This window comes from Lissotriton helveticus, chromosome 2_1, assembly GCF_964261635.1.
Source record: "Lissotriton helveticus chromosome 2_1, aLisHel1.1, whole genome shotgun sequence".
Taxonomy (NCBI): domain Eukaryota; kingdom Metazoa; phylum Chordata; class Amphibia; order Caudata; family Salamandridae; genus Lissotriton; species Lissotriton helveticus.
In genome coordinates, this window is record NC_136059.1 from 1333765658 (window position 1) to 1333786438 (window position 20781).

At 49.4% G+C, this 20781-nt stretch overlaps 1 protein-coding gene across 4 annotated transcripts in view; it reads right to left on the reverse strand.

Annotated features, from left to right (window-relative positions):
* UBA6 (ubiquitin like modifier activating enzyme 6) overlaps window positions 1-20781 on the reverse strand; it is a 1111768-nt gene that overhangs the window by 301840 nt on the left and 789147 nt on the right. For all 4 annotated transcript variants that reach the window (XM_078676253.1, XM_078676254.1, XM_078676252.1 and 1 more), the window contains exon 27: window positions 6176-6247. In XM_078676253.1, the coding sequence (XP_078532379.1) occupies window positions 6176-6247 (72 nt within the window). The remainder of the gene's footprint in view (window positions 1-6175; window positions 6248-20781) is intronic.

Genomic DNA, 20781 nt, shown 5'->3' on the forward strand with positions numbered 1-20781 from the left:
ACGGTTTCTAATCGTCGACTTTGACGAGAACGCTGCACAGGCCTCACAGTCCCTGGATTCGTGTTCAGGGGACAAGCAGAGGTTGCACACTTCGTGTAGGTCCTTGTGTGGGAACTTAGCACCACACGTTGGACATTTTTTGAATGGAGTCCTTTCCATGGACCCCGGGCTGGACTACGTCGAGTTTCTCGTAGTCGTCGTCCTTCGAATCGCGTCGGTATGGAGTGAAGTCGCGTTCGATAACGATACCGTCGATTTGGAAAGGAATACGCGCCGGTTATAACCTTCTTTGTTGAAGTCGGTCCGGAGCGCTTCGATCCTCATCCGAACCCGATGGCGGAAAAAAACAATCTAAGGATGGAGCCGATGCCCATGCGCACTAACACCGAGAGGAGGAGTCACCTATGACGACAAAGACTTCTCCAGAAGAAAAACAAAGTGCAATCATCCGAGCCCAACACCAGATGGCGATCTATTCATAAATGTACCATCTGCAGCCCATATGCCTCGAACAGAACAAGTTACTTACCTTCGGGAACGATGTATCTGTAAGAGACATGTATTAGTTATAGATTCCGGAGAATTTTTCTTCAGCAGTACCCCTGACATCGGTAGGTGGCATCGGTTGACTCCGCATCCGTCCTCGGTGTCGCCGGGATGACATTGCGGTGCCTACTTAGACTCTGCCCCAGCACACTGACGTCAGTTGATCATCCACCTGGAAATCCTTTGTTCGGTCAAGGTAGAAAGACAGCGCACGTTTCGGGTCCAGACGGTGAAGTCTCTCCTCCTCCTTGGAAGGGTGCAGAGGCGGGAAAAAGGTGGGCAGAGTAATAGTCTGCCCAATGTGAAAAGGAGTAACAACTTTAGGTAGGAACGAGTGCTTCGTTCGAAGCACCACTTTGTCTGGATGCACCTAGAACAAAGGGGGCTTAGAAGAAAGAGCCTGAAGCTCACTCACTGCGAACAGAGGTGATGGCAACCAGAAAGACAGTCTTCAGAGTGAGAAGCCGAAGAGGACATTTGTGAAGAGGCTCAAAGGGAGCGCACATAAGGTAAGTCAAAACAAGGTTCAAGTCCCACTGAGGCATTATGAAAGGTGATGGAAGAAAGAGATGAATAATGCTTTTAAAGAACCTACTTACAATAGGGGACTTGAACAGAGAGGGCTGATCTGGTAGCTGAAGTAAAGCAGAAATGGCCTACAGGTGTGCACCATATACTAAGCCAGCCTCTTACACATCTGAAGAATGGATACATGAGAACTGATTCTCTAAGAAGAACTTGAAAGACCTAGGAATATTGGCATTACCGTTACTTCCTCCACTTACAAGAATCGAGTCTTGGTGTTTCTTATAAAACAAGAAGGCCCCACTAAACTATCTTCAATTAAAAAAAAAATATATTTTTTTTAATTGTTTAAAAACAGAAAAGACAAAAAGCAATACAGTTATGTAATAACACAACGGCACAGCACCCATTCGAATCAAACAGACCCTCCCTACCTCCCCCTGCAGCGAATCGGAACCAGATTGCTCCAGTTGTAACATACAGTTCCTGCGAGAAGGTATGTCTTATGTGAACCCGACGTGCTCTTTAAGAGGAAGTGTGCATCCCCACCCGACACAGCGTAGCCGAGGTCATCCCGGCGTCTCGCACCCTCCCCAGTCAGTCAGGGATGTCCCCGCTATGCATGTCCATCCACTCTAGTGAACAATATCTGAGACCCAACTTCCCCAAATTTTTATCAGACTTCTTGTGGCAGCCTCTACCTGTGTATACCTCCCTCTCCACGAGCTTGCATCATTCTGTATCCATTTCCCATTCCCGAAATGAGGGGGGGGGGGCGGTCTAGTCCCACTGCCCAATTTCTAGGCTATATTTCACTTTTCCACCATGCACCTCTTGTTTACAAGTATCTTCTGATAGCATGAGAGATCAGAGGGCTCCTATATCCCTAGCAGCGCCACCACAGAACACTCTTGAACCAGACTTCCATCTTCGATCTTTCTCTGACCCAGAAAGGGTGCTCCTGGTAGTATGTCAGGGGGAGTTCGAGCGAAGGCAGACCAATGTACCCCAGGGGGCCCGACTGTCACGAAAAGCAGTAACAAGGGCCGGTCAGGGAGGGGTTAACAGAGCCCTTGCACCTTCCCCACTGCAGAATGACGAAGACGAGGACAGCCAATCCCTGCTGAGCAAGGCGGAGAAAAGAAGCCTCTCGCGGGAAGACGGGGCAAACGCGGAAGCTGAAGCCGAGGAAACCGCAGGAGCCAAGCAGGAAGACGTCGGACCGGAGGGAATCCCGGTCGAGCCCGAAGAAAGAACACCATCACCTGAAGATCCCGCCGACCCAGCCCCGGAAGAAGAATCCGAGACGTGGAGCGAGGATTGGTGGACGCCCCCAGGAGACGCGAGCTTGGCGCGTAACTCAAGGAGAGTTACGGCTTCAGCGGTGAGTACACGGCATCCTGGGGTCATTTGGGAAGGGGAGGGCGTGGTGCGGGACGTACCTAGTGTTTGGGGTGGCGGTGGGGCACCAAACCGGCCTCGAATGCCGCGGCACAGATTGACTAAGTAAATCGTCCCTCAGACAGGGTTGTTGCACTACAGAAAGCAGCCCGTCATTTAAGCCGATCTGGCTAATCAGATTCCTTTTCTTTGCCTATTGCTGAAGACCTGATTGAAATTAAGCCTGAGTTACTAGCTGGGGTTTTTCCTATCTGTTGCACTATTTCCTTTCTGATCATCCCGGCACACCCTCCCTCACGTGTTTTCACTGTGTAAACCCTGTACAGCACAATTGGCAAACTGAGAGGTTAAGGGTAAAATAGAGGCCCACAAGTGTAGTCACCGCCATTTTCTTTCTTTCGGAGTATCCTGGGACTTCATCACCAGCCCAAAGACTTCTGTATCCTGAGCCAAGGACACCACATCCATCCTGCACGACCCACCGACCGTTATCTCGCCATACCTGGACCCCAGTGTTTTCTTGGACAGTAATCGTCCTCCAAAAACTGAAGCCACATCCTAATACACCCAGCACATTCTGTGTCCCATCCTTCAATAAAACAATTTAACACTATTCTCCGGCCTCCTAGCTTTCATTTCCGACCATCCCTCCGACATAGTACCAATCAGCATAGTGTCCTCCTGAGAGGTTGAGCTGGGTTCAGACATGGGTTTGAACCAAATGTGGCTGAAAATGTGCACATTTTCGGCCACATCTGATTGTAGAAATGTTTAAAATCTGTACATGAACTCATGATCTTATGATGTATTATGAAAAGGACTGTGATAAACAATTTTGCAATTTTATTAGATTGTCAACCTGATTGATACTGATTTATTGTTTAGTCTTTTATTAATTTTGGGTGACTATGAATATAATATGTATTTGTATGTTGATGTTTCATGTATATACTTCTGCACAGTTGTGCATTTATTAATCTTGGTTTCTCCTTTGGGGAGTTTGTTTCTGTTTTTGTCTGTGCGTCCCTCTCCCCTTAGTTTGCTGAGGGGTGTCTCTCTTTTGTTTAATGATTCACAAAATGTCTCCAGACATAAAAGCTATCTTGGTTTATCTTCAACCAGGAACAAAAATGCCAGAGGAAGTCCTAGACCTCTTTTACTTCTTGTATTTTTTTTGTAGGATCTTCTATTAAAGAAGTGCTCTTCAACAAGGTTTTAAACTTGAATCTATTTGAAGCTCGATTCCTTCAGAGCTGTTATGATGATCCTGTCTCTCAAGGATAGCCATAAAGTATATTTACTCACACACTTAACAGTAACTAACTGAATATATTTCTACTGAACATGCTACAACAGCAAGTCTCCTGGTGCTGGTCCAACATAGAAACTAGAAAGTTAGCCATTAAAGGAAAAGATAGGCATCGAGGTATTTCCTGAAAGGGAGTCAGGGACTTCTATTGCCATCAGTTGGGGCACTTAAAGTAGGGTCTATAAGCCAAGTGAAGATAAATATTTCTCAGGCCCCTGCCAGGTGTGCAGACATGAATTCGAGCAACTAGGTAGCACAGGCACACATTACAGCATCATCCGTGCTGGGGAATCAAATATAATCTGACTGGGTCACTACCCACAAGGCTTGAAGTCCAATGACTTGTGTGATGGCATAGTTCCAAAAGAAATCCCAGTATCCACACAGGAAAAAAGGGAGCAGAAATTTGCCAGAAAAACCAGCGCCTCTGGTGTCTGCATCAGTAACAAGAGATAACAATGGGTCGGAGGTCACTGGGCGCCTGTGGTGCTTTTTAACAACCCATTTCTCCACTTTCAGGGTTGTCTCATGGATCTTTGGCAGGACCTAAATGGTGCTGATAGAGTGCTTTAACACGTTCTGGATCCATCCTGATGCCTCTGGAAAGGTTCCCATAAGGAATCGGTGGGAAGGAGTATTCATTAAAGGATTTCTTTTCTAATTGACTGGCTCCTCCTCAGTGCAACTTACTTGCTGTAATCACAGCACGTGTGAAAACTGCCTTTCCTGCCTTGGAAGTTGCAACACTGTACTCTTTCTTTTTGCGTTGCACCAAGTCATCAGATACCCCTCAAAGGGAGTCAGGTTTTTGCTTGCCCTCGTTTAATTCTAGGCTCATGGAGCCAATGGAGCAGCTGCATGTATCTGAAGAGTACTGATTTGGAAAGACCAAACTCATCCTTCAAGTGTTCAAAGGTTTCATTTCTCCATGATTAAACATGTTTTGCATTAACTGTTTACCCATTTTGCTAGGGTAGCCCATTCAGACTTGAAATAAAAACAGTATTTCCCTATGAATGTGAGGGGAAGGAGGTCAGCCTCTTTTTGATCGTCAAGTTGTCTCGAACCTGCAGGGTGGCCAACGTTACTAGTAATACACACAAAGTGGGAGTTCTTTGTGCTTTTAGTTGCCAGGGGATGTCCCAGAGTGGTCCTCCCATGAGAGTATAGCCTATAATACACCAGCCCTTTTTAGCCTCCAAAGAAATGCAGGTGAGCTGCTGCATAATAGTTGAAGACGTAAGGGACCCCTGCCCCGTGGCCGTCACCTGTACTATTTAAAACCAAAAGTGGGAAACTGATCAATATGACTATGAGGTCATGTCGGAATATTGGCAAAAATAGTAAGGAAAAGTTACTCAACTTTAATCTAAATTTTCTGTCACATGTATCTTTTTTGAATTCACAAACATTGGAATACCTACTCTTTTGCGTGTCATCAAGAAATAAAGACATAGGGCCCAACAGCAAGGATAGCGGTCAGACAGCCGCATAACAACACAGTCGGCGGGAACACAGCGGTTGGAGGGACAGACTGATGCCTCCGACAGGCTCAAGGAGCCCGTCTGGGAATTGGTCGGACCGTAATACCTACAATAGGGGAGGTGCCTGCGCAGGCACTGCCAAAGGGATTACGATGTCCCATTCCGGCAGCCTTTTCATGGCAGTCCCACCGCCATGAAAAGGCTGTTGGAAAGCGACTTTGGGTGCCCCTAGCAGGACCACTGTACCCCTCGGCCTCCACTATGTGGCCTGGGGAGCCAATGTGTTGCTCCCCCAAACAGCCATACACCGTGTGCCAGGCATCACATGGTGCCTGGCACAGAGTGCATGGATGTTCAAAAATATCCCTTTTCCATTTGAGGCTTGTGCTACAGCCCTTTTCTGGACCGCAGCAGAAGCCGCAATGGAAAAAAAGCAGTTGTATCCTAATTGGGCAATCAGGACCACAGACTCGAGTCGTAAACGAGGCTGGTTGGACGATCGTCTGACCGCCATCGCATTGAGGCTGCAGCTAAAATTTATATTTCTGAACATTAGACACACAATTGATGGACGGAATGCAGAACAAATCAAACATTCACCGCCAGTCAAGAGATCTGGGTTAAATCCATCATTCTTTTGCTCACCATGCCACCCCAGTTTCAGAACATTAAACTGAAAAGAACAAATACCTAACATATACCTGCCATGGATTTCCTGCAATCTTCAAGAAGAAGTGCTTGAATCTAAAGGGTGAAGTCTAAATACATCATTTACTGAATTTGATTTTAAGCTATATGTGCTTTACAGTGTGTAATTACCAGTAAATTAAAAATGACCAGATCGTGAATCTACACACATTTAAAAGCAATACAAAAAGTAGTTGATTTATTAATAATATTGTTAACCTACTTTATTAGAAGGTGTAAACTCTTGAATTTTTACTTCTGATAAAATCTTCCTGATAGCGTCTTCAGAACTTTCCTATAAGAAAGAAAACAAGTTAATTATTAACATATTAAGGATTCTAGCAACTGAATATACTAAATGATCAGACTCGTTTGATCATTCTGTACAATTACATATAGTATGTATAGATTTCTTTATAAAGCTAGCCACACATGATTGTCAGTGAAGCAGATGAGTGACAACCAAGTAAAGGCAACGTGAGGGAGGATCCGCTGATTAAACAGTATGATTTTGATTATTGACACTTTTTCCTTTGTAAATCTTCTCCCAGTGTGACATCCCACAATGGGCTCCCCAAGATAGTGTTTCACTAGGAGCTGGCACAAGAAGACTTATAGTACCACACAAGTATGGAAAGGGTTATTTATGAAGTAATTTCCTGTGGTTAGAGCAGCGTGCAGAAACATGCACATATTCTAGTTAGGGGCCGTAAAAACAGACAAATGGGAACAAGGCAGATACCCTAAACAGTTCCCCATTTCATGCTCTGTTTTGCACTTGCTACTCTAATACAGCCTTAATCTTGTTGAATTTGTGCTTATCTCTCATTTAAGAAGGCAGGTCTCAGTATTGCCCACATTTTTGAGTCACAGGATGTTACCAACAAGGGTCCATAGAGTAGAAGTCGGTAGTAGTGTCACTACTGGTGTGGTAACGGTTACCAAGGGGACAGACATCACAGGGGATGGACCTGCCAGCGTTAAGACGACCGGAGGACCCGGTGGTGCTATGGGGACCTAAGACGTGCCAGAGGCAGTCAACCCGGTTGGAAATATGCTGCATTTCCTTCTTGACGGCAGGATAATAATAATAATAATAATAAAACCATTTTTAGAGCGCCTGGTTACACTCAAGACGGTGTGTCCCCGCGCTAAAATTACTGCTGCTCCAAGAGAGACAGAAATCCAGAAGCGAGTGGCCTAGATCAAAAGAACAAGAAGGCTTTATTTACGTGGAAAGAGATGGGTTTTAAGTCTCAATCTGAATCTGGCTTCAGAGGGTTCCATACGCAGGTCAAGTGGAAGTTCATTCCAGTATTTACTTGCTAAAAACCTGAAGGAGCGACCTCCCATCCTGGCCTTGTGAATGCGGGGAAGTTGGAACAGCATCGCTCCGGCAGATCTTAAATTCCGGATAGGGCGATGGATGGTAAGAAGTTTTCGCAAGTAACCTGGGCCTTTTCCCCGGGCAATGCGGTGTGCAAAACAGAGCGCTTTAAACTTAATGCGTTCCTCAATAGGGTGCCAGTGAAGTTTAAATAGTGCCGTCTTTCCTGATGCTCTGCGCGGTAGGTTGAGCACCAGGCGAGCGGCAGCATTTTGAACGCACTGCAGTTGGTGTATACCTTTTTTACTTAAGCCTAAGAGCAGAGCATTGCCATAGTCCAGATGTGGTGTGACTAGAGCGTGGATAAGTGTCTTCCTGGCGCTGATGGGGAGAAGGTCAAGAACTTTGCGAAGAGTTTTGAGTATCAACAACAGAAATGAAAATTCAGTTCATGGTGGGACCAAGCGAGGAATCAGTGCAGCGGACAGAGACCTTGAAGGAGTGCGACTGACATCATGATGCCCTTGGGTCTTCTCTCCGGAGTCAGAGTGTCATAATGGGGTCAAATCCTGGTTTGCTGTCTTATGCTTGCTCTTGGACTTCTACTTACCAAAGGACTTTGAGAATGAAGCTTAACAATCGCAGGAGTGATCTCGAGACAGGCACAGCGTCCGAGCCCACCGCTTGGAGCATGAGCGGGACATATACGAAGGTTGCAAAGTCTTTTGAGTTCAATAGCATACATCACCTCCTGCTCTCGGATATCTTTCGGGTGCATGAGGTTACACTTACTGCAAAACTTAGAGTCCATTTCCAAGTCCAGTCACTAAAGGCACACCTCATGTGGGCACATTACTAACATCTGCATTCCGCAGTTGTAGCATGGCTTGACACCTGTTTTTGGTTGGGACATTGTTACCAGCACACTGTGAAATTGTCGGAAAACTAACAAAAAACAGAAGCGGAGTATAGTTTCCACATTGGAAGGCATGCAAAGAAAGGAACTGATATCAGCGCACAGTGATGCCGCTTATATGCGGCTCCACTTCTTCACTTTCAGGGCAGTGTGGAGTCAACTCAGAGCAGTATGACGCCACCTAGCAGCATGCTATGAAACTTTTCCTGGATCCAGTATCGCACCTGGGGAGTATTTTAAGATCAGGAAGGGACACGGCCAGGAAGGCAAAGCCGGACTGAATTGGGACCCCGTAAGAAACACCCCCTGGGGGGCGGGAACCAACCTCCTAGCCCGCGAAAAGTAGGGCCGCCTGGGGGTTCAAAAGGGAATTAGGGTCCCCCTTTTGACCATGAGAAACCCCCATTGCAGTGGAATCCGCCATCGTTGGAGTTACTGTCGTGGAAGAAGAATCGCCCGAAGGAAGGAGAAGCCAGCCCGGAATGCGAGCGTCTGGGCTCCTGCTCATTGGATCTCCAGGCTGAGCAGAAGCACCGAGGCGAGGGAGGAGCGAGTGAAGAGCCCACCAATCCGGCCCTGTAACTGTTGAAGGGCCGGGTGAAACCGGCTGGAACCGGGTCCGCGATCAGCACGAACAAAGAGGACGGCTGTCAGAAGGGGGAAGCAACATCGCATAGCAGCCGTAAGGGGCGGTGCAAACTCGCTGGGCGGCGCCGCAAGTATCACCCACCTGCCCCCCTGCCTGCCGCATTCCCCCCCACCGCAAGACATTCCTGGTATCTGGGAGCAGACCGATGATCGTGCGAACAGGAATCGGAGGCAAGTGGAGCTGCGCAACCACCCGGGCAGCTGAGGTACATGTGGGGCCTAGGAACTTTGCAAGGAGCGGTCAGGGAGGCGGAGGAAAGCACACGCTTCACGCTCACCGTTGGCTGCATCCTGGCGTTGGAGGCACACAGGATTGTTTTTGCAGACTAAGTGGGGCCTGGTCGGCGGCGGGGAAAAGAAGCAGACGCTGCCCAAAGTCCCAAGCACACAAGACTGATGGCAGTGGTGACCTAATTGGCTGCCTGAAAAAAAGGAAGGCAGTCAATAGGGCTTACTCGCAGGTGCATTACTGGAACTAAACAGCACGGATATGGCACAAGGACGCAGTGCCACCACGAGAGAGAAGGGTTCCAGCCCGCTTTAGGAAGGCTGTGGCAAGCGATTGGGGCAAGCAAATGGGGAAGAAGGAGCTGCACAGGCCCGGAAGGTAATGAGCCCGAGTTGGATGGTGACCTGGCAGTTCTACTTGAGAAGGCAAGGGCCTTGGTGGCCTTGAAAAGCCAACAGTGGATGGACGAGCACGTAGAGGGGCCAGCAAAAAAAGAAGACATCAGTGCCAGCACCAGTGCCCCCTCAAGGCCTGGTAAGAAGAAGCTTGCAGCCAAAATGGCGTCCCCATCTCAACCAGGCAAGGGGGGCCCGAGGAAGGTGCCACAGCCTCCCGCCGTGGCTACAGGGGAAGGGTCAATGGGCTCCAGACCAAGAGTTGGAGGATGAATCAGGAGCAGTCCGGCGCAACCAGAGGCGGCGGAGAAACTCAGACACAGAGGTTGGCAGCAGCGGCAACGAGGGGTCGTGGCCAACACAGCGGCCCCCTAGGGAGCCACGCAGCATGTCACGATCCAGTGAACACAACAGCGATAGTGAGAATCAAGTGCTAAGCGTAAGGGGGAAGCCGCGCAAAAGGATACAAGGGCAGAAGGGTAACAATGAGGAGATGCTTTATCAAATCGCAAACGTTGGCACACATTTAGGGGTAAAACATTATGCAGCGCAGGCACCATGGGCCCCACCGTCCCCATGGGCGACATACCCGATGGGGGGGCCAAAATGAGTTCCCGAGGGAAGCATGGAGGAAAGTAACACCGCATCCAGGGGCATGGGTGCCATAGTGGACATGGCCGAGGCCAGGAGCCCCTGCTGGTGGGGAATCATGGTTAGGAGCCAGGGGTAACGAAGGGGACAAGGGGCCCATTTAGAACAAGGGACAGAGGAAGGGTCTGAGAGAATGGGATGACCATCAAGAAGCTAGGAACATGGAGGGCACAGGGTTTGGGGTTGTCACCCGAACAGTCAGAGAGAGGGCAGAACACCCGAGGGCCCACAACTGGCCAAGACAGTGGAAGGGCGGAACCAGCAGGTAAACCTGCAAGCGAATACATCTGTCCCTCCTCGCTGGAAGTAGGCTTAGACCTGATTGTGCAGTAAAAAGAAGGACAAGTACAGGAGGGAGAAGTGCAAACCTAGAGTGGCTAGGACAATAGAGAACTGGCTGCGGGCCTTCAGGACTTGAATAATCATAGAAAAACTCCCCCAGAGCACAACAGCCCTAATTTTGTATGAGGTACAGGTGCGCGAGGCGCAGCAAAAGTACCAGGGAGAATCATGGCTTAAGTACGATGAGGGTTTAAGGGGGAAAATGCAGACCTGGCCAGTTATAAAATGGGACCACCAATATATGGAGGGTTTCATGACCCACATGGTGGCAGCAAGGGAAGGGCTCGGCAACCGGGAACCCAATTTTTGTCCCTCAGGGTTTAAAGGGAAATATGAGGGCCAAGGATAGGTCAAGGAAAGACAGAAGGAAAGGTCAGGCTGGTGGGATAACTAGGAAGAAAGGGTGGCTGCATGCTGGAAATACTATAAGGGCGAATGTAGATGGGGGAACGCCTTCAGGTTCAAACATTGCTGTGGGAACTGCAGTGACAGCCATCCCGCCATGCATTACAAACAAAATCAAGGCGCAGGTAACAGGTAACAATAAAGACAAAGGCAGCACGAAGAAGCAATAGAGGAAGTGGTATGATGCCTGGGGATACAGGGGGGACGTAAAAGGGGCTACACCTGCCCACGCACATGCATTCAATGAGACTTATCAAGCTTTTAAGCAGTTATCCAAGAATCAGAGACAAACAACAATTGGCTGAGGGGTTCACAATGGGGTTCCCCATCCCTTACAAAAAACATGTGGCCCTCGGCTTAGTCGCAACCTTAAATTCTATACGGGACAACCCTGAAACAGCTAGACAAAAAGTAGGCAAGGAAGTCCAGCTAGGCAGGGTAGCCGGTCCTTTTACTTCTCCACCACTACCAAATCTGATAGTCTCACCATTAGGGGTGCTACCCAAGAAAGAATCGGGAAAATACAGCCTCACACACCACTTGTCACACCCACAGGGGGACTAAGTATATAACTGGTTAGAGCAAGAGAGCTGTTCAGAAGCATATGCCTCCTTGGACGACGCAGTATCACTGCTCAAGCAAGCAAGCAGAGAGAGGGGCTATGTTAGCCAAAACAGACATTGATTCAGCATTCCGCCTGCTACCAGTACATCCAGACAGTTATCATCTGCTAGTTTTCTAACTGTTCAAAAAGGGGGGTGGTGATGGACAGAGTATCTGAATTAAGCAGAACACTCCTACCCAGTCAAAAGATCAGGGCTTGATCCATCACCGTTTTTTAGCTCACTGCACCATCCCAGTTCAGAACTTGGCTACATGCAAATTAGTCTGACCCTGGCCCAGTGCATCATGGGAACAGGGCAGACCAAACTACCAAGCCAATTCTTTACTGGAAAGGAAACAAGCTTCCGGGGACCGGTTTCTGGCATTACAGCCGTCTTCGGCCCGGCTTGCTTGAATCCTGATGGTGCAGTGAGCAAGGGACTCACATCTGAGCATACCCTTCCACACTTGTGGTGGCTAAAACGATTCAAAAAGGGGTGGTGGTGATGGACAGAGTATCTGAATTAAGCAGAACACTCCTACCCAGTCAAAAGATCAGGGCTTGATCCATCACCGTTTTTTAGCTCACTGCACCATCCCAGTTCAGAACTTGGCTACATGCAAATTAGTCTGACCCTGGCCCAGTGCATCATGGGAACAGGGCAGACCAAACTACCAAGCCAATTCTTTACTGGAAAGGAAACAAGCTTCCGGGGACCGGTTTCTGGCATTACAGCCGTCTTCGGCCCGGCTTGCTTGAATCCTGATGGTGCAGTGAGCAAGGGACTCACATCTGAGCATACCCTTCCACACTTGTGGTGGCTAAAACGATTCAAAAAGGGGGGTGGTGATGGACAGAGTATCTGAATTAAGCAGAACACTCCTACCCAGTCAAAAGATCAGGGCTTGATCCATCACCGTTTTTTAGCTCACTGCACCATCCCAGTTCAGAACTTGGCTACATGCAAATTAGTCTGACCCTTGCCCAGTGCATCATGGGAACAGGGCAGACCAAACTACCAAGCCAATTCTTTACTGGAAAGGAAACAAGCTTCCGGGGACCGGTTTCTGGCATTACAGCCGTCTTCGGCCCGGCTTGCTTGAATCCTGATGGTGCAGTGAGCAAGGGACTCACATCTGAGCATACCCTTCCACACTTGTGGTGGCTAAAACGATTCAAAAAGGGGGGTGGTGATGGACAGAGTATCTGAATTAAGCAGAACACTCCTACCCAGTCAAAAGATCAGGGCTTGATCCATCACCGTTTTTTAGCTCACTGCACCATCCCAGTTCAGAACTTGGCTACATGCAAATTAGTCTGACCCTGGCCCAGTGCATCATGGGAACAGGGCAGACCAAACTACCAAGCCAATTCTTTACTGGAAAGGAAACAAGCTTCCGGGGACCGGTTTCTGGCATTACAGCCGTCTTCGGCCCGGCTTGCTTGAATCCTGATGGTGCAGTGAGCAAGGGACTCACATCTGAGCATACCCTTCCACACTTGTGGTGGCTAAAACGATTCAAAAAGGGGGGTGGTGATGGACAGAGTATCTGAATTAAGCAGAACACTCCTACCCAGTCAAAAGATCAGGGCTTGATCCATCACCGTTTTTTAGCTCACTGCACCATCCCAGTTCAGAACTTGGCTACATGCAAATTAGTCTGACCCTGGCCCAGTGCATCATGGGAACAGGGCAGACCAAACTACCAAGCCAATTCTTTACTGGAAAGGAAACAAGCTTCCGGGGACCGGTTTCTGGCATTACAGCCGTCTTCGGCCCGGCTTGCTTGAATCCTGATGGTGCAGTGAGCAAGGGACTCACATCTGAGCATACCCTTCCACACTTGTGGTGGCTAAAACGATTCAAAAAGGGTGGTGGTGATGGACAGAGTATCTGAATTAAGCAGAACACTCCTACCCAGTCAAAAGATCAGGGCTTGATCCATCACCGTTTTTTAGCTCACTGCACCATCCCAGTTCAGAACTTGGCTACATGCAAATTAGTCTGACCCTGGCCCAGTGCATCATGGGAACAGGGCAGACCAAACTACCAAGCCAATTCTTTACTGGAAAGGAAACAAGCTTCCGGGGACCGGTTTCTGGCATTACAGCCGTCTTCGGCCCGGCTTGATTGAATATAGCCAGGTTCTGAGCTGGGATGGGGCAGTGAGATAAATAACAGTGATGGATCAAGCCCTGATCTTTGGACTGGGTAAGAGTGGTCTGCTTAATTCAGACACACTGTTCATCACCACCCCCTTTTCTGTATTGTTTTTGGCCACTATAGGTGTGGCAGGGTATACTCAGACATGAGTCCCTTTATCAGGATTCAAGCAAGCCGGGCCGAAGAGGCTGAAATGCCAGAAACAGGTCCCCGGTAGCTTGTCTCCTTTCTGGTGAAGAATTGGCTTGGTAGTTTGGTCTGCCCTGTTCCCATGATGCACTGGGCCGGGGTCAGACTAATTTGCATATAGCCAGGTTCTGAGCTGGGATGGGGCAGTGAGATAAATAACGGTGATGGATCAAGCCCTGATCTTTGGACTGGGTAAGAGTGGTCTGCTTAATTCAGACACTCTGTTCATCACCACCCCCTTTTCTGTATCAGTTTTCTAACTGAACGGTAAATACTACAATGACAGGTGCTTACCCATGGGATGCACCATTTCTTGCGCTTACTTCGAGGCGTTTAGTAGTTTCCTGGAGTGGGAGCTGAGAACACGCTACCCGGAAGATGGGTGGGTACACTACCTAGATGACTAACTTTTCATTGGCAGAGCAGGAACAGGAGAGTGTGCAGACCTTCTCCACCTATTTATGGGCCCGGCAGAGGACTTACGAGTCCCACTAGCGCCAGACAAAACAGAAGGCCCAGTCACCAAGCTATCCTTCCTAGGTATAGAACTTGACTCAGTGGGCGGGACTTGCAAACTACCAGCGGAAAAGGTGTTGGAACTGCGCCAGATTATATTCCAGCTTTGGCAGCAGAAGAAGGTGACGCTAGGCGAGGTGCAGCTATTCCTGGGGAAACTAAATTTTGCTACCAGAGTAATCCCTGCCGGGCCCCCCTTCGCCAGATGACTGGCCTGGTTGACAAAAGGACTATCAAAGAAACACCACAATGTGCGTTTGACAGTAGGGGTGAAAGAGGACATAGGGCAATGGGAAGATATGTGGCGGGAACCCTGGGTGCGGGCTGATCAACTTGAACTCTACACCGATGCGGCCGGCAGCCATGGCTTTGGGGCTATTCTGGGGACAGCATGGGTGGCAGAGAAATGGCCAAACAGCTGGCATCAGAAGGGTCTAACCTGCAACATCACATTGCTGGAACTGTTTGTAGGAGAGTGGGGTCTGCAATCCCATGGCCACCCCAGATTTTTGCTTTTTGCTTCACTGATTTACGACTTTCCCTGGCTGGGGGCCTGCTAATCAGACCCACAGCCTAGCTGTTCTCTCTCTAAATTACAACCATGTACCCTAGGTGCATTTACCAATTGGTACTGGGCCACCTTATCAGTCCCTGTACAGTATACCTTAGGTATCCAGGGCATAGGTGTACCCAGGGCCTACCAGGGGCTGCAGCATGTATTATGCCACCCCTGGCTGGCCATCCAAAACAGACACAACTGGCTGCACGACAGCTGGGGCAAGGTGGTGTAATCACCCTTTGCTTTAGATATAGTATTCCTATATCTAACCCTAAAATGGACACATATATTCCTATCAGTCACTCCTATGGCAGGCCTTATCAATCCTGAAGGCAGAGTGCTTGGAATTATGTGAGATGGTGCTCTGGCATGAGCTGAGCCCGTTTGCAGCTTGCGGAACCAAGTCCTAATAGCTGTTCCATGATAACGCTATACCATATACTCTTAAGTGCATTATAATCCTCGCGGTTAAATGCTAACTTTGGAATAGCATTATCAAAACATGTCGAGTAAGGTGTCATACGAATTGGAATACTAACCCCTCGCCAATTCTGGCGACGGGGTTAGCATTCCACCCTTCTAGAGGGACACGACATGTATGTAACTGTAAACCCCGGTTAAAGTTAACTCAAGCCTCAGCATCACAAAATGGATGCTGCCACCACAGACACAAGTCTGACCTCCTGCTGCTGGGAGTCCTTCCAGCGAGGGAGGCTCAGACAAAGGGTTTCCTGCCTTGGGAGGTGCTAGCACCACCCCAGACAGGATTTTGTGTATTACGTAGGCCAAGGCTGAAAGGAATGAGACATGCCTGGGGCACACAAGGTGCCCTGTGCATACACCGGTTCCAACCAGTTGCTGGGGCACTCCAGCCCCAGCTCTGGTGGGAAACTGGACAAAGGATAGGGGGTGTAACCACCCCCCTTCCTGGTCCCACCCAGGGGAGGGACCTAGTCGTAGTGCAGCCCCCTTTAGCTGAATAAAGGTAGGAGCTGGTCCCATTCCAGATTAGATTACTCTTGACAACTTCCACGAAGAACTCTTGACCTTCGACCTCCTGAACATCAGAAGACTGAAGAATCTCCCCTATGGTCAGGGAGTGACCATCCTGCTTCGCAGGCACCATCAAGCTCCTGTGCGGTTTCCATCCCGGAATCCGACGACCCAGCTCGACAAGACCCGGACCTCCAGACCTCTCTGACCTCTACCCACATCCACAGCACAGCTGGGACCCGTGGGTGCGACGAGCAACGTGGAGACGGCCATCTTGAAGAAACCTGCACAGCGCTTCCAGCACGACCCCTGAGGGTTCCTCGAGTGAGTGCATTGGGGACTGAGAAGCCCCACACCGACGCAGCTCCTGCACCAAAGACCAGCCCCCCAGCATCCCCGTGATCTGCGTGGGGCCCTTTTGCCTGGTTGCTGCCCTTCCTGTTGTCTGGTCACTTGCCGGCTGGCTAGTGACCTCTGAGACGACGACCCGAAGATTTCGACACTGCTAGTCTGGTCCCCCAGACTGGCCCTTGCTTCCTTGTGAAAGAGAAGCACCCCGGACCCTCCTGGTCCACTCAAGACGCCATCTTTGTTTCACCGCGTGGCTTGCATTAGCCAAGGCCTGTTGTCCAGATCAACGATCCGACACCGCCAACAGCAGCAGACTACGTGGGACAGCTCGTGCCTCCAGCCTGGTCGTGAAGAACAGCTCCTGGTCCGCGCAGCTACAGAGAGAAGCGACCCTTCCTTCACCTGAACGCGGCGACAGCATCTGGTTCCCTCCTGGTTCCAGCACCGTCACTGGCTAGTGACCAAGACTCTGTCCCCTTCCTTTTCAGGACTTCCTAGTTCCATCCTTGGAACCACCGGACTCCTCCATCTGACTGCCTGCCAGCAACTTCTTGTTTCAGGCATCACCGGGATCCACACAGCAAACCCGACGCAACTTCAGCCCTATGCACCCGCAGCCTGTGGGTTAGGTAACTAAAGCTTCTAGGTGCTGAAGTCTGTGTCCACTATCCTAGTGTCCAGGTCCACTGTTGTTTTCCCTCCATCCAGCCGGGTTCGTCCGGAATCCGTAACTTTGTAAACTGTAGCATCCATAGACGTTGGTACGCATCCCGCGTGAGAGTTCCCACTCTGTACGTGAGTCCCGTGGGCCTCCTGCTCCTTACTTACCTAGTTTGTAGCGTAGTCCCACCGATCCTCCAGCCTCTGGATCTCCTTACAGTATTTTCCTTCCTCGCATTCCATGGTTTTGAGTATATGGTTTGTCGTGCCCCTAAGGCACTTGTATAGATATTGTGCGAACTCGTATTTCTTTTGTAGTATTGTCATGTGCTTAGCCCTCTGACCTCATAAAGAGTTCAGAGGTGTTGTTATTAATAAATATATCGTTTATTTTCATAACAACCTGTCTGGTGTCCTTTCATCTGGTATTCAAGGGGTTGTACTGTGGTAAAACAGCTGGCTTCACATGCCAAAAGAGTTTAGCCTAAAGACTGCTTTTGTCCACGCTACTAGGATAGCTGGTCTATCAGGTTGACTTACAACCAATCACCATAAGGGTTGTTTGGACTGATACAAGGTGATCACTAGAATTAGTGAGCATCATATATCAGGTCAACTTCTCACACTGTTCCCCATAGTGGTGGCATTTACCTTATGGGGCCACAAGCTTACCAATAGGCGGATAATCCTTTGGTCTGACAACCATGCAGTGGTACAGGCAGTAAACTTAGGAACAGCAAAATGCCAGGAGGTGGTAAAGCAGCTGCGGAAGCTGGTCGGCTGCCAGCTGAAAGCAAACATAGCCATTAAGGTGAGACACATCGCGGGGCTGGATAACGCAATAGTGGATTCAATTTCTCGTTTTCAGTGGGGCAAGTTCAGGAAGCTGGACACGGAATAAAGACTCTACTTAACAACGCTCTGGTGCAAAGACGAAGAACCGTTATAGTAAGTGCCAGGCCCCCTTCACGGACATAATAGGTGCCAAGGAAGCGCAGGACATTGGGCAAAGAGAAGTGGGAGGGGGGAGCGTGTCATGCGCGCAGGCACACCTGAGCGCGGTCGCACACCACACAAAGCTAATAACAGTGCGAGACCCAACTCGGTCTTTCCTCTGTAGAATGGCACTGAGGGCTGGGGTAGGCTGCAGCCCAAGAGTAGAGATAAGAGGCAGCCCTTCGACTTTGTAGTCCTAAAACAGGTGATGGGCACCCTGGCAAAGGGATGCAACAGGGACCATGAGCTGAGTTTATTTAGGGAAGCGTTCACACTAGCCTTCTTCAGGGCATAAAGGTTCAGTAAACTCGTCGCCCCAGGTAAGGGAGACCCAGGAACAGCATGCATACACAAAGCAGACCGGCAGATAGGGGCAGGGTAAATGGTAATCCATTTGCGCCGATCAAAAATAGACATATCAGGCTAAGGGAAGTACACCAACATTGAGTGCATCAAAGAAGAGGCATGCTGCCCAGTATGCTTGATCCGGGACTACATGAGGCAAGTGAGGTCTTTAAAGGGGCCGCTTTTTGTGCATAGGGAATGGTCTTACTTGAGCCGGTTTCAGTTCATAGCGGTCATGCAAAGGTGGTCTCTGGAGAAGGCGGGTTTCCTACCAAGCGAATTCGGATCACACTCTTTCCGAATAGGGGCCACAACCACGATACAGGCCTGGGCTTGGGGCTGATCAAATTAAGGAGGTGGGGCGATGGGCATCTTGTGCATACACAAAATACACACCCCTCCCCCACTTACTAAGTCTTGGCTTTACCTCACCCCCCATCCTTTCTAGGTCCGTTGGTGGGTCGCAGGAAGGTATAGATCGTGGGGCACTCGTACATTACCCAGGCACAACGGTGGGCGGCAACATGGCAAGAATTCAGAGGGATATGGCTCTGGAATACGGAGGTGACCTGGCTGGGCCAATTTGGGATGAAGTGAGACCAGCTGCTCCCTGTGGTGCAGAGGGCACTCATCCAAGGCGAGGGCCCAGATGCGAAAGCGGTGCACCTAAGTGGTAATGACCTGGCGGCCATGGGGAGGAGGGGCTTGCTGGAAAAAACGGTCAACAACCTGGCAACACTAGCTAGGTTAACCCGCCCGACCGACATGATACGGTCTGAAATTATAGCACGCAGGGCACCAGGGTGCGGTGGGGAAATCCAGACGCAAACTGAACATCCCCATGGTGAAAATATGCATGGCCAACAGCTGGGGTTTTGTAGGACACAGTCTGCTCAACCTGAGGTCTCCGGGATACCACTTGAAAGATTGGGTGCACCTGACTGGAGTAGGCGTGGACATGTTCACACTCAACATAATGGGGGTCCTGGAGCAACTGGGTTCCTCATGGGTAAGAGCACAGGAGGTGGCAAAAGGGGAGCTGCTGCCGATTGTGGAACCATCAGCAGCATGGTGGAAGAAATCGGGAAAAAGATCCAAAGAGGAAAGTAAGATAGGTAGAAAAGCCGCTCACACAGTGCCCTTGGGATCTCTCATGGCAGGGACACGGGTTGAGCAATTGACAACACACAGCACAGGCAGAGTAGAAGAGAGGCTCGCACAGTGTCCTTGTAATGCCACACGGCAGGGACACTGGGTAACAGGGGAAGGGGCCAGCAAGGGTCCAGGGGATGTGGAACGGCACTTGCAGGCCAGGCCGGTCCTAACGGACGTCCACAAACCAGTTGCAAGGGGAAGCCTGGAACCGTGAACACTGAGGCCTTGCACAGGGGGCACCTCGAACTAAGGCAGTGCTGACAAAAGGACGATGACAAGCATGGAAAATAATGTGGGACGTAAATTGACATGGATGTATATGAATGACCAACTAATAAGTTGTGAAATGTTCATCCATGTGTTGAATAAACTGCAGCCTTTTATACACAGCATATCTTGTTGTAACAGGAATTACTTTATGGGGAAGGGTCGCATGCGGGTAAATGCGGGGAGGAAAGGGGTGAACTCGCCCCCTGCGAGGTGTTACTGCATTTAGAAATGTTCATCAGAATCAAAATGTTTGTAGTCATAATTTAAAAAAAGAAAAAAACGACTTCTCTCTCAAAAGGACTTTGGGAAACAGCGAGTGAGCCTCATATTTAAGATGTCTTGAAAACGTCAATGCAATTGCAGGTCTTGGTAGCTAAAGTAAAGCAGCTAAGAAAATTAACATTGAAACTACAATACTAACAACATGGCCTGGAGGAACATGACAGAAAGTCAGAAACATACTTCTTGTGTTGTTTGAGGATGCAAGTGAGCATCCTGCACTTCCGCTGCACACAGTCAAACGTTAACTAGGACAGTTCAAAGAACTTGCCGAACATAATCATAATGACGAAAAAAGCAAAGCCATCATCCCATTTTTCTTACAAGGAAATATTGTGAACAAAAACTCTCAATCCTTTTCCAAGCCCTGGAGCTGCACTATTGCTGCTACATGGAGGAGTCTCTTGGCTTATTGAGGGGCTCCTGAAATGTAGAAAGGGGCAGCGGCGGCCTAGCCAGAAGTGGCTGGAGGAACTGTACGGCATATGCATCATGTGTCACCGAGAAGACCCCATGTACCATTCTCATCACTGCAGAAAAGTTCCTAAGATAGCGATAAAGAAAGTGAAACCTCGTGGCACCTTTTAACTTCTACTGAGGATGTGGAATTATCTAGGGCTTTCAAGTGCTGTTGGACTCCGCTTAAGAAAGATTCACCTAGGGGCGTGGCTTGGCCGGCTGCAAGATGGCCGCACTGTGGGTGGGCTCTGCCGGCCAAGCTCCTTTATCCGACATTATCCGGCAGGCATCGCTGACACATTTGCATCACACGACGATTTCCCGACTCCGGAAGGCCCGGGCGATCTGCTGGCCTGTTCTTGGCTCTGCTGCGGGC